The 18,231-nt window shown below is 37.9% G+C and overlaps 1 protein-coding gene and 1 long non-coding RNA gene across 4 annotated transcripts in view; one reads left to right on the forward strand and one right to left on the reverse strand.

Moving 5' to 3' along the window:
• LOC307186283 overlaps positions 1-18,231 on the forward strand; it is a 672,979-nt gene that overhangs the window by 180,076 nt on the left and 474,672 nt on the right. The window lies entirely within an intron of this gene.
• Positions 2,198-18,231, reverse strand: part of AGTR1 (angiotensin II receptor type 1) — a 45,504-nt gene continuing 29,470 nt past the window's right edge. For both annotated transcript variants that reach the window (XM_079921270.1, XM_079921269.1), the window contains one exon: positions 2,198-4,342. In XM_079921270.1, coding sequence (XP_079777396.1) covers positions 3,217-4,296 — 1,080 coding nt within the window. In that variant the 5' untranslated portion in view covers positions 4,297-4,342 and the 3' untranslated portion in view covers positions 2,198-3,216. The remainder of the gene's footprint in view (positions 4,343-18,231) is intronic.

The following is an 18,231-nucleotide window of genomic DNA, read 5'->3' on the forward strand; positions in this document are numbered from 1 at the left end:
GGGAAATCACCCTTCATACCAGTATTCAAAATTCCCTGGGACTCCTTTTCTTCACTCACTTCACCTCACTTTTGTGACCTGTCTGAATCTACTTTCCCACCTTTGGTCCTCCAGGTTGGCATGTATTGTTGGAAAAAAATTGGCCTGGTATACAGAGTTATAAAACTGAGAACCTGTGGCGTCAGACCTTTGTGAGCCTTTCCGTGGATTGGCAGCCAAGCTATTTCTCACTTGGTTTGCTTTCATACTCTCCACAGCAGCTGGTTGAAAAGTTTACTGTGCATTTTAAGCTGTATGTTACATAACTCTAGTCCTCCAGCACAGAATGGGTAAGCAATACAAAATTTATTGAATCCATGAATTAATGAATTATTGACTGAAAAGATGAATCTTTCATGGGGGAAACAAGGATTGGAATATCAAAAAAATTATATATATATATATATATATATATATATATATATGGACCTTGAGTTCTGTTGGGCACCTAGATCCTCATGGTAAATATTCCTTTCTGATTAATTTTAAAAATATTCCAAAAAATAAGGAATCCACCTAACCTCTAAATATGTTCATGAAGAATAACATAACAGGATAACAGAATAACAAATAAATCATGGCATACCATCCTAACATTTTGGTAAGTAGAGTCTCAACTTCAGTATTAAGTTGGTCTCACTGATAAAGCAAGATTAATCATGAAGTTATCAGTATCTATTTCACAAAATGGGATGGGGAAATATCACAGTATAATTTGATGAAATTCAAATGAAAACGAGGCTTGGAGCTCGTTATTCATACCAGTTAACAAATACATGAGATAGAGGGTATCTAAGTACAATTGTCTACCAGAAATCTTATCAGCTATAACTTATTGTTTCAGCAAGTTTGAAGTACTTGTAATCACTTGGCTTAAGATGATTACTGAATAAAAAAACGAATTGTTACACAGCTGACTCAGAGGGATTTCAAATAGGGTAAGTTTACACTATAATTTGAGACAAGCTAGAATTTATTTTTTGGAGGTGATTGTGAAAATAGTAAAGGACCTTTGGAGTTAGTGGCTGGCATTTTATGTCAGTGGAATTCAAAATAATATAAAAGGAAAACGAGGCACATGTAACCACATTTATTCACAAAATAACTCTATCCTTGGAAATGTGAACGATAGTAGGCTGCTTTGTGGAGATTCTGTCCAGCATTCTGTCTGACATTCTTTGAGTGGACCAAGGCCTCTCTGAATGCTCCCCCTCCCTCACGCCTCCCATCAGCTCCTTTATACATCACCCCAATCCTTGGCCACTGTTTATGGAGTCAGATGAGTACCTCTGCCTGCCCTGTGCGGAGCGAAGCAGCAGAGGCATCTAGGATGCTCCGAGGGGAGCAGGAACGCAACAGCACTTTCTTCAGTGCAGTTGCATCCTTGCTCCTGCATGTGCCCCCTGAATTCGTACAGTAAATTTTCCTTTTTTGCTTAAATCTAGTATATAGTTCATGCTGCTGAGGCTGTGGTGAGATGTCATACATAGTTGGTAGTATTGTAAATTGTTACGTTTTCTGGAAAATATTTGGCAATACGTATTAAGAATATTAAAAACATTCATATCTGTATATGCACTTGTACCACTTCTAGGAGTGTATCATGAGGGATTTATCAGATTCATGCACTTGAATATTCATGTACAATGCAATTTATGATACTGAAAAATCAGAAAAAAGCTAAATGTTCCAATTTGAATATTAGCTAACTGTATCATGATGTGTCTGTATTTTGTAATGTTATACAATTATTAAAATGTTTAGAAAAACATTTAATGGAGTAGCAAACTACTGTGCTATGACATTAAGTGAAAAATGTGTATACAAAATACTACGTACTTTATGACTCCAGTATCATGATTTATACATGTACATGTGTATAATTAGTAAGACAAAAGTAGAACATTGCACCTAAGTGTTAAAAATGGTAATTTTTGAGCAGGAGAACTAAATATGACATTTTTTTTAACTGCTTTCCTGTATTTCTTACAATAATCATGTATGTGAATAGAAAAATCCTATTATTAAAAAATTCTGTGTAAAATAATACATTATTTTAGTGTTAAAAGGAATGAGTTCTTTCTTTGTTGCATGAAAAACTTCGGAAAATTCAACATGGTGTATTTACTCCGTGTTGTGCAGTGGAATAAAGTGTGTTCTTTATCTTTTCATGGCAGGATATAAAATCTAAAACCAACAGTGTTAACCTATCAGTTGTATCAAAATTTAAATAGAAATATGTTTGTACTTATTCACAGTTGTTTTAAAAATAAATCAGCATCTATTTTAAGTAATGAAGATTAAATACATTACAGTAACATTATTTTAATGTGAATATAACTTTGCCAGATTTTAATAAAATAACAACAGTTTAGAGATACACATATATAGGTAGAATATATACTTTTTAAAATAGTAAGGCATATTTTATGATATATAATCTTTTTACCACAAAATACATATGCTTCTCAGATACGAAATAAAACTAATATGACTAGGAAGACACTACTACCTGGGACCAGAATAACACCTTTACAAGTAGTTTAATTTTTATACATGACTTTAGTAACATCATTATACAAATAAGCCATTTAGCAGGCATGTTTTGGCAGTGTGAATCTATAAGACACTGGTTGAATTTCACATAAACTTCTGCAACCTGACAACTACTGCTTAGCAAGTCTTTGTATAAAGTGTGCAGTAGCAGGTACAAGTGGGCCCCAGTTGCTAATAGGTAAATAGGCACAAAAGCTTTGCTGCCCTTTGGAAGTTGGGCAGAGCAATCTTGAGCTCTGATCTCCTGTTGCTCCTCTCAAGTTTTAACATATTCTAAGTACCTTTATGTGGAAATCAAAAATAACGGAACAAGAGCAGACTGGGGAGATGGCATTTCTACCAGTAAAATTTTCCAAATCAACACACTCATCCAGTTTCCGACATCATTCTTTGAGTGGACATCGTCTATCTGATGCAAAATGTGGCTTTGCTTTGTTTAGTTGCAAAGGGAGAGGGAAGCTTTTGTTCAGCTTTTGTTTAGAAAAGTCAGTTCAGTACACATAATCGACTTTCTTAATTCTGAAAAGTAGCTCATGCTCATTTGGTAGTGAAGTGTTGTAGAGGAATGTTTCTCTTGCTCCATCTTCAACAAGATGACTTCACAGACAGGTTTCAAGTGTGTCACTCAACCTCCATACACGGGACAGGCTTCTTGGTAGATGAGCTTCCATTTTCTGAGGGGCGGTAGGAAAGTGTGCTCATTTTTGTGGACAGGGTTGAGTGGGATTTGGCCTTTGGGGGAATGTATTTCAGAAGCTGGAGAAAATGTTTTTTAAATTTTTTCCCCAGAAAGCCATAAAAGAGAGGATTCAGGCAATTGTTAAAATAAGCTAAGCAAATAGTGATGGGCATGGCGGTGTCGACAATATCTGAAATTTTACAGTCATGTATGATGCCCAACTGAATCAGTACATCCAGAAAAGTGAATATTTGGTGGGGAACCCAGGAAAAGAAAAAGAAAAGCACAATTGCCATAATTATCTTGAAAATATCATCTTTTCTTGGTTTGTTCTTCTGAATTTCATAAGCCTTCTTTAGGGTCTTCCAAATAAGAGTATAACTTGTAAGAATGATCAGAAAAGGAAATAAGAAACCCAGTATATTCTTGGTTAGGCCCAGTCCTACGGGGAGGGTTGAATTTTGGGATTCGTAATGGAAAGCACAAACCGTGATATTGATATTCTCGATGAAAAATACATTGCGGTGGATTATAGTTGGCAAACTGGCCAAGCCAGCCAGCAGCCAAATAATGATGCAGGTGACTTTGGCCACAAGCATTGTGCGCCGAAGGCGGGACTTCATTGGGTGCACGATAGCCAGGTAGCGATCAATGCTTAGACATGTGAGTAGAAACACACTGGCATAGAGGTTGAAGCTGACGCTGGCTGAAGCGATCTTACATAGGTAATTGCCAAAGGGCCAGTGGTATTCCATAGCAGTGTAGACAGCCCATAGTGGCAAAGTCAGTAAAAAGCATAAGTCAGCCAGTGCTAAATTCAAAAGAAAAACACTGGCCACAGTCTTCAGTTTCATGTAAAAGTAAATGACAATCACCACCAAGCTGTTTCCAAATATTCCCACCACAAAGATAATACTATATAAAGTGGGGATCATGACAAATATGTAATTGTGCCTTCCAGCTTTGGGACAGTCCTCTTGGATTCTTTTAATACCATATTCGGTGGAAGAGTTGAGGATCATTTTGATATCCTGGGTTAGCTGGTCTCAGACAGTATGCCAAATGCACCTAGAAAAAATACAAATGAAAAGGTAAAAGATTTTTAACTTCCAGTTGTAAATGAATAGTTTTATTTCTCAATCATTAATCAATCATTAATACAGTAACTCAACTTTAGTTTTTAGGAAAAAAAATTAGATCATATTTTCTGGAGAAAAGCTGATAAAACCTAAGATTGCACATTTAAATTAAGTTTTGGAACATATTGCTTTTCTAGGAAATGATAAAGATCCTTCAGACAAGTAGATGTGGGGTCCTATGTGAATACTTATCTAGGTCCTTTGCCTTTTTTCTAGGAGGAAATCCTAGCTTCCAAATTGATTAGAAAAACATAATCTAAATTTCAGAAAATACTACTGAATTAAATTAGTTATTCAGAAAGACTTGAGTTTTTCCTGAGGCTAATTAATTTGTCTTTAACCTCAGAAATGTGACACATCCATATCTTATTCTTTGAACCATTTCTTTCATATCACAATCTTAGGTAAAAAAATTATTAGCATCCTCCCTTAAGTGGTCTGAATAGCTGCCTCTAGGTTCTGAGGAATTGATTTAAGAGGGGATAAAAGGGAGGGCTCAAGGCTTTGGGGAACAGCATTCTTTCTATGGTTTTCCATGTCACTACAGGCAGTTACCACTTATTCTTTAACTTCCACCCCAGTCTAGCAAAAGGGCCTGAATCTCCTAACTTTTGTGCCCACAGTCCATTTCTGGAGTTAACTCTGAGGTTAACCGGTTGTCTAACAAGGATGTCAAATAAATAGATTAGGTCAGGATTATCAATAAAACATGTGTTTTGGGGGGGGCTCAAGATAGCAGCAGTTCTTTAGGATTTTAGGAAGAATCAGACGCTCAGGAATGAGCTCCACAGAGACTTTTGCAAATATTGGCTCCAATATTTTACATAATCAACAATCAAGCCATTCATTTATGTGATTTAGAAAAGCATCATATTCTGCCCTAGACAAGAGTCTAACAAAAAACCCTTGGAAGGGAAGCTGAAGATGCTGTGAGGATAACATGGCAGGGTGTGGCACAGGCAGGCTCCGAGGTGAAGGCCAGCCCTAGGCACAGGCGAGGCTGGCCAGGCAGGGTAGTGGTGTTGGGTAAAGACCCTATTGCTCCTCCAGGAGTGGGTCCCTAATGAGCATGGGCGTGCTTTCCACTTGTAGCAGATGATCCTGGGTAAGGAGAGGAGCAGGAATAAGACATGAATAGTCTGCCCAGGATAGCTGCACTTGGCATCCAGGAGAGCTGGATGAACTCGCGCACTTAAGGTGGTGTCCATCTTGGTGCAAAGTGGTGCTATGAAAAGGATGAGTCTCAAGTAGCCAGATTTTAAGAGGTAACACTGGGAAAGAGAGGTTCTTAAGCGGCCTCTTTGCCTCCCCCAAGGAGGCAGTTATTCTCCCTACCCAAGTTTTTGGCTCTATGCCCTCGCCTTGTACTCAAGACTATATAATCTAAATCCCTTTCTTCTCTTTCCATTCATGGGGGCATCAGCATCCGCCAACAGGCAGATGTCACATCATCTGTGGAGCCTTCCTGACTTGTCTGGGCAACTGGCTGTTCCATTTCTTGTGCTGCTCTGGCACTCTCGATGTAGGTTTTGACCTATATATTACAATGGTATGTTGACATATCTGTCTTCTCCACTGGTTTGTCCGTGGCTTGAGGGTAAGGCCGGTTCGAAGCATCTTGTTCATTAGTATAGGCCCTGACACCTTCCTGGAAGCAGATGATAAATGTCTGGTAAATAAGAGAGCAAGTGGACAAATTGAATGAGTGAATATTATATAACTTAAAGCTACAAGTAGAGAGTATTGAGACTAATTTCTAGGGGCTAATGAAATCAATTTACATTCTGACAGAAAATACTCAGTGTCAACCTGGGCTTCACCTTGGATAACAAGCCAAAACCCAAACCCAAATCTAATCCCGAACCAAACCCAACCAAACTGACCAAAAAAAAACCTTGGCACTTTTAGAAATCTGTAGTTTACAAAACAGAAGAAGATAAAAATAAGGAATTACTTAGTAGAAACTAGGGCTAGGCTCTCAGGAAGGTTTGACCTACTTCTTCCTTACCCAAAAGGATTTCTCTTCACTTTCCTGATTTTTTCAGTTTTTAAAAAAGTCATAATTACTGAAATCATGCCAATTTAAAAGTATAAATTCATTTAGGTAAACAAATATTCTCTATTAAAAATTAAATGCTTCTTAAAAAGCCTATGAGCTAGCAGGCATTTATACCTTAAAGTGGATTAATTTACTTATTTGCTCTCCTTCTAACATCTAGTTGTGATAAGTTGGATTTTGCCTAGGAAAAAATTGGAAATGTCAAGGTTAAAGAATCTCAAAGATTAAAAGTAGCCTGGGTTGAACTGAAAATAGGGCAGAGTTAAATATTTGTTTCAGTTTGGGCATAAGGGCACTAAATGTTAGGAAGGAATAAACCGGATCCATTAGGATTCCTTGGGTGCCCTGAGCTTGGGTGCACAAGAGTAGGGAGGAAACTCTCTTTCCTCTCTTGACCTCACTTTGAGGGCACACAACTCTTGCTGGTCCCATTTTTTGTCTAGAGGGGGTAGAACTTTATTGACTAGGCTGGAACTATAACCATCATTTATAAAAGAATTTCAGTGGAAAAATTTGCATTTGAAAGGACCAATTTATAAACATGGTTTTGGACTCCAGTTCCTTCACATTCTGAGGTCAGCCTTTTCTTAAGTTTCCATCGATCCATATTGACTAATATTTAAAATGTAAAAGGTTGCTCTGAACACCTAGGGAAACATCCCTGGAAGTTTGAATGAGGTATATATATTATTTTAACGAGTATATTATTTGAGAAACTCTGGGCATAGCGTTGAATATACTAACTGGAAGGACATTTTATATAAATGTTTCTATAAGTAATGACCAAAACTGTCTATCTAGTAAGGCGTCGGGGAGAGGAATTTCAGGGAATGAAAATAGCAGGAGCAAGTACAAGAAAGCAGAAATGCAAATAGTGTATTCAGCAGGCAGTCATCCATTCGTTCCATATTCACTAAACACCTACTATGTGCTGGGGTCAGGGATGCAAAGTGAATAAAGTCACAGTCCTTCTCCTGCTTTGGATGATTTGAGTCTAGCTGGGGGAACAGGAGCCTTAAAGCCAAAATTATCTCCACTGTGTTGAATACTATACCATACCAGAGGCATGTGGAATGTTCTGTATTTTTCACTGACCCAGCTTGATGGTGGGAATGTCCAGGAGTTATCAGGCACATTTCCCAGAGATGGCACTTGGACTTTGGAGGATGTATGGGAAACAGAGTGGTTAGAAGTTAAAGGCAACCACCTGGCCAGCTAAGGTGGAATAGAGATTTCGTTATTGCTTGAACTTTTCCCTCCTTATAAATGTCTGAAGCTTCATCTATGGGAAACTGCTCTTGTAAATTTACAGATATTGTACAACCTTCCAGGCAGGGGTGTGGGGTCTGAATGTGTACTGGATGGGAGGGTGACACAGGCCATGCTGGTAGGTAAGAAATATTGTTCTCTCAGTCTGCACTGTTGCCACTCATAGGCTTCCCTAGAGAAACCTGGTTCTTGAGAAAGAGAGAAAATGGAACGCTTATGATTGGAGTCACCTTAGATTGATGATAAACAAGTGGTAAAGAGTAGGGTGTTTTTCTCTTTGAAGCTTGAAAGTATGCTATTTTGGTGAGCAGCTGAAGGAGAGAGAGATGTGATCTCCTAGGACACCAAACTTTTGAGTCCCAGAAAGCAGCTACTTTTCTGTTTCATCCTGCTTCTTCTTCCAGTAGGGTTATAAGCAGGTAGGATACTGATTAGAAACACAGGAGGATCCACCTCTCTCTATTTCTGGGTCTCACTGTAGCTTTTACTCAGGCTCTGTGGTTTACATGAATTCCACAACATCATTTCCTCTTGAGGTAAACAAGATGGAATTTGGAGTCAAAATGCTTGTAATGGAATCTTCCTTTACCACGTACAAATGTGTGTGGCTCTGGATAAGTCACCCAATTTTTCTCTGAACATAAGCCTCAGTTTCCTCATCTGTAAGAAATGGGAGCAATGATTCTTACTGCACTTAATTATTGTAGTAATTAAATGCAATAACTTGAAAGTACTGGGCCTATCTTTCAAATAGTAAGTGTTTAATAAATGTGTTTTATTTGAATCTTTACTATTATTTTTTTGAATGCAAGGCAAGTGCTGACTCAGCCATGAATCAAAAAAGCATGAGAGATTTAAAAAAAAGGTTTATCATTGGTAAGCTTTTGCCATTAAAAGGCTAAAAATACCAAGCTGTTTTTCTTTCAAAGTATGAGTAAAAAATAATCTTAAGCAGATGAATAAATATGCCATGAGTCAGGTGGGAACTTTCAGTCTGCTACAAACACAAGGTTGGTTCACGGTGGCCACACCACATTTATCTACTGCTTGTTTTAGTAGGAGTTACCTTTCATTCCGTGACAGCTTCCCTGGTTCTTAAAAACGAACCTAAGAAAGAAGATTTTCTTTTTTCTTTCTTTTTTAATTCTAAGAATATTTCCCCAAGACTTTTGATTAGAATATTAATACCTCCTTAAGCTTTTAGGCAAGCCAAAACCAATCTAATTAAATTGTTCATTACAAGCTCCTTTTTTAATGAGTTTGCAATCTGAAGAAAAAAAAATACCCCGAAGTTTCCTATGATAATAAAGAGAGAACTAAACAACCAAATAATTATATTTTAGGATAATCTATCAAAGTATCTTTCTTTTTTAAAAAATTCTCTTTAATTTTATTATCTCCTTTTATTTATTTTTAAAAATATTTATTTATTTGGTTGCACTGGGTCTTAGTTGCAGCAGGCGGGCTCCTTAGTTGTGCTCTGGGGCTCCTTAGTTGTGGCATGTGAACTCTCAGTTGCGGCATGCACGTGGGATCTAGTTCCCTGCCCAGGGATCGAACCCAGGCCCCCTGCATTGGGAGCATGGAGTCTTAACCACTGTGCCCTAAAATATCTTTCTTAAATATCAAAAAGAATAGGCCAGTGTTTGTTATTTGCCTGTAGTGCTGGACAGCTCAATACACCATCCTGTTCAAAAGGCATTCTCTTTATTGCTCCTATCTTATAATTCAGACATTAGAAAGCAACTGTTTCTGCTCCTGTGTGTTCTTCCCCTAGTAATGAATGAGGCATTCTACAGGGAACAACTGTTAGTATCCATTTGTGAATTCACTGAATCATAGAAGTTGGCATTCAAATTTTTAGGGTTTCTACTTGTTTCTTTTTCAAATCCACTTGTTCTTATTTCTTAACCTTCTGTTCTTATTTTATGGGTCTATTTCTACCCTTATCTCCTTAACCGTTCTGAACATCTGTGTGTGAAAAGCCCCTATCCAATTGCTTTACTATTTGTAGTTCTTCAGGTATAAATTCTATTTGTTTCATCTATAGACGCTGTTACTTGGCATTTGCCTTCATTTTAGGTTTCATAATCTTTGCGAGTTAATCTCTAGTAGGAATTAACTTCTTTAGTAGGCCTGAGTGGATGGCAGTGGTGGTAAAATTTCTGCTTGGGCATACAACACTCACTTGATCTGGAAAAGTTTTAATGCCAATTCTCAGCCTAGTTTCCAACCCCTTACTTTGCAGATACTGCAGATTAGGCCCTCTACCCATTCTCAAGTTTTTGCCCGTCTACAGAAGTTATTTTAGCCTTTGGTCACAATGGGAAGTAATTTTCCAGTCCTGGCTTTAACCAGGAAACCCAGTGTCCGTGGCCTTCAGTACATGAGCTTAATGGCCTTTACTTCCATTCTGGTAAAGTCATTAGAACTCTATCTCAGCTGTGTATCTGGTGTTGGTTCTTCTCTGGCCCCTGTGGTCTCAATTCTTATATGGAGCTGTAATGGGAATTTTATGTATTTAGAGAAAAAAGGTAATATCCATGATTGCTTAATCCATTATCTTCATCTTGACTGGAAGTTGCCCTACACATTATTTGGTGATAATGGTTAAGTTTCTTGGATCCAATAAGCTTTGAAGTATAGTCTTGTCCCTCTTCTTGCGCTCCCTGCCCCATCCTGACCTTTGATGAAGCATCCAGGCCTTTCTGGGTGACACTTTCCTCCAGGCCCGTAATGCTGGCAGCCATGACGAAGGGAGCATGGCAAAGAGCCTGCATCATAAGGCAGGTGACCAGAATTACTCTCAATCAGATCCACAGGAGAATGCAGTGCTTTTGGTCAGCAATTCCCGCCTAACTTCTCTACGTTAAGTACTTTTCTTGGAGATGATTTTGTTTGCCTCTGCAATTCCCAGATTAATCTTTCTCTTAACACAAAAGATATTTTATTAAAATTATTAATGCCATACTAATTACATACTTAAGATTCAATCTCTTCAAACGTAATGAATGCAAGTGTGGTATGTCTACGTGGTAAGTAGTGGTGTCTGGCCCTCTTCCTAAGTCAATGTCATCCACTGTGGCCTGCCCTCACAAGAAATGAAAACAGCGCAAGCTACTTTTTTATTTCTGCTCATACCATATGTAACCAACTGTAGTGACGGTGGTTAAATATTCTGTCATTCTCAACCAGTCCTCCCCTTTGCTTTGTCCAAAACAGCCCAAGAACCTAAAGAACTCAGCTTTAAGAAAGGAAATTCAGAAATTCCTTCCAAGTCAGGGTATAAATTTCAAGGAAAGTAAAATATTAATCCTAAATTTTTGCTTCTTGGAAATTATTCAGTACTTTAATATCTAATAATATAACACTAAACTACAATTAAATTTCTCTCCACTCGAGAAGCTCCAATTTATCATAGATTATAGTTTAAACAAGTCAGTTGTGATGAATATCCCAAGCTCGCCAAACAACTCTCTTCATTCCTATGCTATTTCCTCCCACTCATGGCTATCCTAAACTCTTGGCTATTTCTGTAGTATGATTTTTTTTTAAATTTCAGAAAGGAAAGATAGGGATGAAAGATATGTGATTAAGTCTAACCAGGTGCTTAATAATCTTCCTTTGACGCACTGGTGTTAGTAGAAAATATTCTTTTTATGTTAAATATAGAAGGCAATGGAAGGTTCTTCAGTGAGTTTAGAAAGAGTAGTGTTCCAGAGACTAGGAGAAAAGGAAAATAACATCTAACTTGGAAGAAAGCTTGTACATACATGAACCCCTGTCCTTTACTACTTCCAACTTCCTCAAATTTATGGACTCATAGAATCTCCCTGAGGGAATCATAACCACATTTCGAAAGATCAGTATCTTGGCCATCAAGGTGGAGGAAACCTCATTTTTTTTTTTTTTTTTTTTTTTGCGGTACGCGGGCCTCTCACTGTTGTGGCCTCTCCCGTTGCGGAGCACAGGCTCCAGACACGCAGGCTCAGCGGCCATGGCTCACGGGTCCAGCCGCTCCGCGGCATGTGGGATCTTCCCGAACTGGGGCACGAACCCGTGTCCCCTGCATTGGCAGGCAGACTCTCAACCACTGCGCCACCAGGGAAGCCCCCTCATTTTAAATATATGGCTTTCGGAGACTGTTTACAAGCTTTTCTTTTTCTAAAGATGAAAAACGCAGCTCCTAGGTGGGCATCTCAGTCAACAACAGCTGCTTTATCCAACTTGTGAACAAAAGCTCAGATTTCATCTGTGAAGCCACTCCACATTTGCCTCTTTGAGACTTTAAATCGGGAGCAGACACTGCTTATTTCTTTTCAAATTCCACTTTAAGAGGTATGAGAAAAGTTATTGGGAAGGAAAGGATGCACTAATTAATTTATACCCTTAAGAAATGATGATAATAGTATAGAATTATGTATTATGAGTTTTATGTTAGAGGTTATGGCATATAACCATATATGGTATATGACATGGCAATTCATTTCAGATTAAAGTTTTTACTGTTATGCAAATCAGATAACCATAAATTTTAAATGAAGCTAGAAGGATTAAATATTCAGTATATTGTACATGTTTCCCCAAATTACCCAGTGTCCTAATTGAAGCAGAAATATTCTTTGGATGATAGTCTACAAATTGGTCCTGCACAATGTGTAAGGAGACTTGGGTTCTAATTTTGGCTTTCCCACTCACTAGCAAGGTGACCTTGAACCAGTCACTTAGCTTCTCTAGGTTTCTGTATCGTCGGGGAGCTGGTACATGCTTCAGAAAATCTCCTGAAACACTGAAATTTCATAATCTCTCTTCTGAATAGGTATACATCTTTTGTATACAATCTACAAAAGATATATATTAGGTAGGTATACAAAAGGTATACAATAATGGCTCGACAAGTAGAAATTACCCAATAAATCATTAAATCAGCCAGCTATTTGTTTGTCTATTGATACAGATATTATTAGTATCACAATGAGTTAATAACATTCTGTAATTAAATATAAAAACTCTTTTTTATTTAAAATGAAATGAAAAGAATTTTACCTTTTACTGAAGATGAATAAAGAAACTCTACTTAAGCTCATTATGTTATAGTGACAGTGCGTTCCCCCCCCACCCCATTTTTTAGATTAACTATTAACCCAAAGAAATGTTTCCCCAGCAGAGCATTTGGATAGCTGGTTGTGACTCCAGGTTGATGAGGTCAAGATTATAGGTTTGGACGCCATCTAGACTAGCTGTTTTCACTCCATTTATGGTCAAAGACTATGAGCCTCTCAGACATCCCTTGTGTTATTCACTGGCAATTCCAGGTGAAAGGGTAAAGACAGATTGATTCATGGCTGCAAGTCAAAATTAAAAGTATGCCCTGCAGTTAGGGAGTCAAGATTATATCATCCTATGAAAAAGGTGGCACAATATGTTATTGTTAAAATAACTTATTCAAAATGAACCTATTCTCAGATTCTCTGTGGGGAAAATACAACTTTTTAAAGTTTAGCATATACTCAGAGTGGTTCAGTTGCCCAGATAAAACATAGAGGTGAGGGCAGAGGAACCTCACAGTAATATACTATTTAGAATAATACTTCAAAGTATTATATTGTCAGTGTTTTGATGAGCTAAATGGACTTTTGTGCCAAGAAAATGAATTCTGTAAGGGTTATGTCCATTTGATTTTTATCACAGAGTTACATTTTTTTTCAAATACAGTTTTGTATACTACTTTTAATTTTACTTTTTACATTAAAATGTCATAAAAATGGAGAGAGATTAGAATGGTTTGACAGAGAAAGCACTGGAATAGAGTCCTGTCCAATGGCTTGTTTTGTCACTAAAATCATACATAGATAACTTAATCTCTTACTTTGTTATCCCTTAAATATTACAAATTATTTGGAATGGGAATACCAATACCTGTTCTCACCTCTATTTCATAGATTGTTAAAGTTAAAAAGTGAGGTCTTTGGAAGGTATGGAGACACTTTGAAAATATAAGCTTTCTATAATGCAAGGCTAAATGAAATGAACTTCATGAAAGAAAACTCAGAACTTCAAAAGATTAATGGAATTTTTTCATTCAGAAATTCAGCAGAAATATTTTTGATTATTGTAATCTAATGCTTTTGCTTCAAGAATTGTAACAAGGTACTTGATTAATGCTGAAAGGTAAAATGATAAGATATTGTATAGCTTCTACATTTACGTTGTAGCAGCAAATGTTTGTGTACAACGTGGGACCCTCAGGCTAAATCTGATTGACAGATATATTTTCTTTGGCCCCCAAAGTGCTTATAGCTTTTGGGATTTGAATACTCTGTGGTTCACTAATCCCCACCATTCTCTATTTTCTGATTCTTTAGGTCAGTGCTGTTCAAAAGAAATACAATGTGAGCCACATATGTAATTAAACATTTTCTAGTAGCCACATTAAAAAATAAAAAGGAACAGGTGACATTAATTTTGGTAATATATTTTATTTAACCCAATATACCCAAAATATTGTCATTTCAACATGTAATCAATATAACAATTATTGAGATAGTTTCCTTTTTTTTTTTTTTTTTTTGTACCAAGTCTTCAAAAGCCAGAGTATAGTTTGTTTCCAGCACATCTTAGTTGAAACTGGCCACACTTCGAGTGCTCAGTCACCACTTGGGGCAGGCCACTGAACTGGACAGCACAGCACATGTGCTTCCCTCATGTAAGTCACCTACCTAGCCCTTCTAGCAATGGTCCTGAAAATGTGGTCCCTGGAACAGCGGCGTCACCATCACCTGGGAATCCCTTGGGAATGCAAATCTTAGGCCTCACCACAGACCTACTGAATTAGAAACCCTGTGGGTGAGGTCCCACAAAATTTTAATGAGCCCTCCAGGTGATTCTGATGCATGCTAACATTTAAAAACCACTGCCCTACTGGCATCTTCATCTGTAACCCTTGCTTATGTGCTCTGTGCCTGTCATGACTCATAGGCAAAACCAAATACAACAAACAACAAAAGTGCCATCAGCTGAAATGTTTTCATTTGGCCCCTTTGAGGCATTAAAACCTGAAGAAATAGGACAAATTCCTAAATGCAGCTTGAGAATTACACATTGAACTGTGTATTTCAGGATTGGAGTAGCTAAGGGGAGCCGAACAGGAGTCATCTAGTCAAATAACCCTTGCACCTACTCCTAGATGTCTGGAATTTCTTTAACTGGGGTGGGGTGGATGATACCCACATCTATACCCCCATTAGAACCAAGATCTACCTGCAGGAGAAGACATGCTGACTCAGGTGAGAGCCAGAGTTAAGGCCGTGGAAGAGCGTGGTGCTGGGAACCAAAGACCTGAATCAAGTACACGATTTACCTCTTACGAGCTATGAAGTTTTTAGCTTTTCACCAAACCTACGACTCATCTTATTCATCTGGAAAATAATGATAATGAAGTTCATGATAATGATGAAGTGAAAAAATATCTGTCCAGTCTGGCTCACAATACCATTGTGAACATCAAATGAGATCATGTATGTGGAGATGCTATGAGATCCTGTAGCTTTAAGACTTTTGTTAGTATTATTAAAATCCACTGTGGTATAAATGACCAATTTTTCCCTTGCAAGCAAATATGGATAAGAAGGATTGGAAAACTGCATGTGATTCTGGAAGGAGAAGAAGCTAAAGGACCAGAAAGGGGTGGAAAGGCTCAGAGAGGGGCTTGAAGGCACTGCTAATGAGCTTCTTGACCAGTTTTTCCAGCTCTAATCATGTTCTTGAATACCTATATAATTTTAAAATATAAATTACAGTGATACTACACCACTGATTTTAATAAAAAAAAGTTTAGACCATTCTATCTCCCATTATTTACCTCTCCATTCATTTCTATGTGGGGCTACTTGTGTTCTCTAATTAATCACCCTGTGATAAGAGGCACGGATGCTGGGCCAATAAAAGGTAAACAACACTTTGCCAACTGAAAAATACGATGAGATACCGGTGACTGCTGCTTCCTGTGAAAACTTCATTAGCAATAAATGAGTTACCAGATGTCACCTATCAGATTTGAAATTAAAATATATTCCCAGTATTTGTGTGCAGTCTGAGCAGGACAAAAAAATGAACTGTTTCCAAGAGAACTGCGTAAGATAATGCACCTCTTTGCCTTCGATTGTTTGTTTCTCCTCTAAACGTAGAATAAATGCATCCCTTGGTTTGTACAGGGGAAATATAGCATTTCTGCATACAAGGTTATGCAGTGAAGTGGCACATTACTCATACAGCAGCAGCTCTTTAAGGACAAGGTGAATGTTTTCAAACATTCTGTACCACACCAAGACCACCATCTCCTCTTGTTTTTAACTTTGCCGTAGCAATTTCTGTCTTTTGTCACCTTCACTTTCAGCAAGCAATTTCTGCTTTTATTACCAACAATAAAACTGTTCAACTCAGCAACTGTCAGCGTTGACTCCATTTTTTCCCCCGTTAGTGCTTCCTTTTTATCATGAGGTATGAAACCTCTCCTCTTGTTCTTCTGGCTGGCTAAGCCGACTGCGTTCTGGTCCTCAAAGTCACAAGCCTCTGATCGGAAAGCAACTGTGGTTAAGGAGGAAATCCCACAGTAGGATATCGGACAGCACACTTTCACTTGAGCCCGCAGAAATTTCAAATGATAAGCCAGTGTGGTAGAAATATCTAACACTCTCTAGTTTTTATAAACAAGTTTTTTGGCAGAAGAAGGCCCATGTTCCTTTGCAATTTCAAAATCTCCACGGTTTTTTGGTTCCAACTAAAGACCACAACTGTTCAAAACTGTTTATTTCTTTTCCTCCCTAGTTTATTTTTGTTCTTATCTCCTGTGAGATAGGTGAACCATAAATCAAATTAAGAGGGTGAACTTAATCACCCTCACTCCCAAGAAATATTTACACAGAATTTCTTTACACAAAGAAATTCCCCAAAGCACTTAAAAGCTTATTTCTGGGTCATTTACTACTCATCAGATGCTGGGGATGCAGGATCTACTGCCCTTTGACCTTCGCATCAAGGAAGCCAGAACATCTTTGAAATAATTAGCTACGTCAATGGGGAAAATGTCAGTTTAAACTTTTTAGCTGCACAACTTCAGCACAAAGTTACACACAAGTGTTCAAATAAACTTATTGTTTTATACTCTTCTGTGCTTCAGCTGGTATCTGATTCACATGGGGGACTTATAATAATAGTGGCTTAATATTAACAATAGGAACATTTATGATTAATTGAATGCTTACTATATGCCAAGTATTATGCTAATTGCTTTCATCTCTGTAAGAGCCCTGTTATGAACTGAATTGTGTCCCCCCAACCCCAAATTCATACATTGAAGCCTAAATCCTCAATGTGACTATATTTGGAGATAGGGCCTTTAAAGAGGTAATTAAGGTTAAATGAGGTCACAGGGTTGGGGCCCTAATCCAGTAGGATTGGTGTCCTTATTAAAGGAAGACACACCAGGAATGTGCTTGCACAGAGGAAAAAAACATGTGAAGACAGTGAGAAGGTGGCTGTCTTCGAGTGAAAAAGAAAGGTCTCACCAGACACTAACCCTGCTGGCAACTTGATCTTGAACTTCTAGCCTCCAGAACTGGGAGAAAATAAATTTCTATTGTTATTTTGTTATGGCAGTCCTAGCAAACTAATACAAGACCTATCAGGGAAGGCACCATTATTCCCACTCTTCAGATGAGGAAACTGAGGCTTAGAGAGCAGGTCCTTACATTTCTGACATTCTAAAGTTTCGAGGTTCAGTTCTTTTTTTTTTTTTTTTTTTTTGTAAGGTCATCTCTGTATACTCTGGTTAAGTGCTTCTCTATCAGGTAATTTTGCCCTCCAGGGACATTTTGCAATGTCTGGAGACATTTTTGGTTCCGATAACAGGGGGAAAGGGAGGAGGGAGTGTTACTAGCATCTAGTGGGTAGAGACCAAAGATACTGCTAATCATCTTACAAGGCACAGGATAGACCCCTGCAGCAAAGAATTATCTAGTCTAAGATGTCAGTGGTACTGATGTTGAGAAATCTTTCTGGTCTGGACTTTGTTTTTTCCCCTTTCAATTCTTGATGACCTGTAGTTCTTATCTTTCGTGGAATAAGTTAACTATACAGTCTTTTTTATTGGTGGTATTATATTCATATCTTCCCAGGGAAACTATAGATCCCTCAAAAGATAAAATTCCGTCAGGTAGCCTTTAAATGTTCAAGGTCATGCTGAATACTTAGTAGGGGCTCTAAAATTGTCAGTTGACTAAATATCTGTTGTGTCAGATCATTCTAGAAATTATCCTCTCTAAGTATTTTCCAGAATTCTAGGATTCTGTACAAGAACAATGGAAGAGAGAATTTGAGCTTAGATTCATTATAAGGGCTTCTAAGGATTTGATGGCTCTTATAGTAACTCCAAGGTTGCCTCTGGAGGAAGGCAGCCACCAGGTCCGGAAGTCAAACCCTGCCCTCTGGTG

Source organism: Stenella coeruleoalba (genome assembly GCF_951394435.1).
Source record: "Stenella coeruleoalba genome assembly, chromosome: 5".
In the NCBI taxonomy this organism is placed as follows: domain Eukaryota; kingdom Metazoa; phylum Chordata; class Mammalia; order Artiodactyla; family Delphinidae; genus Stenella; species Stenella coeruleoalba.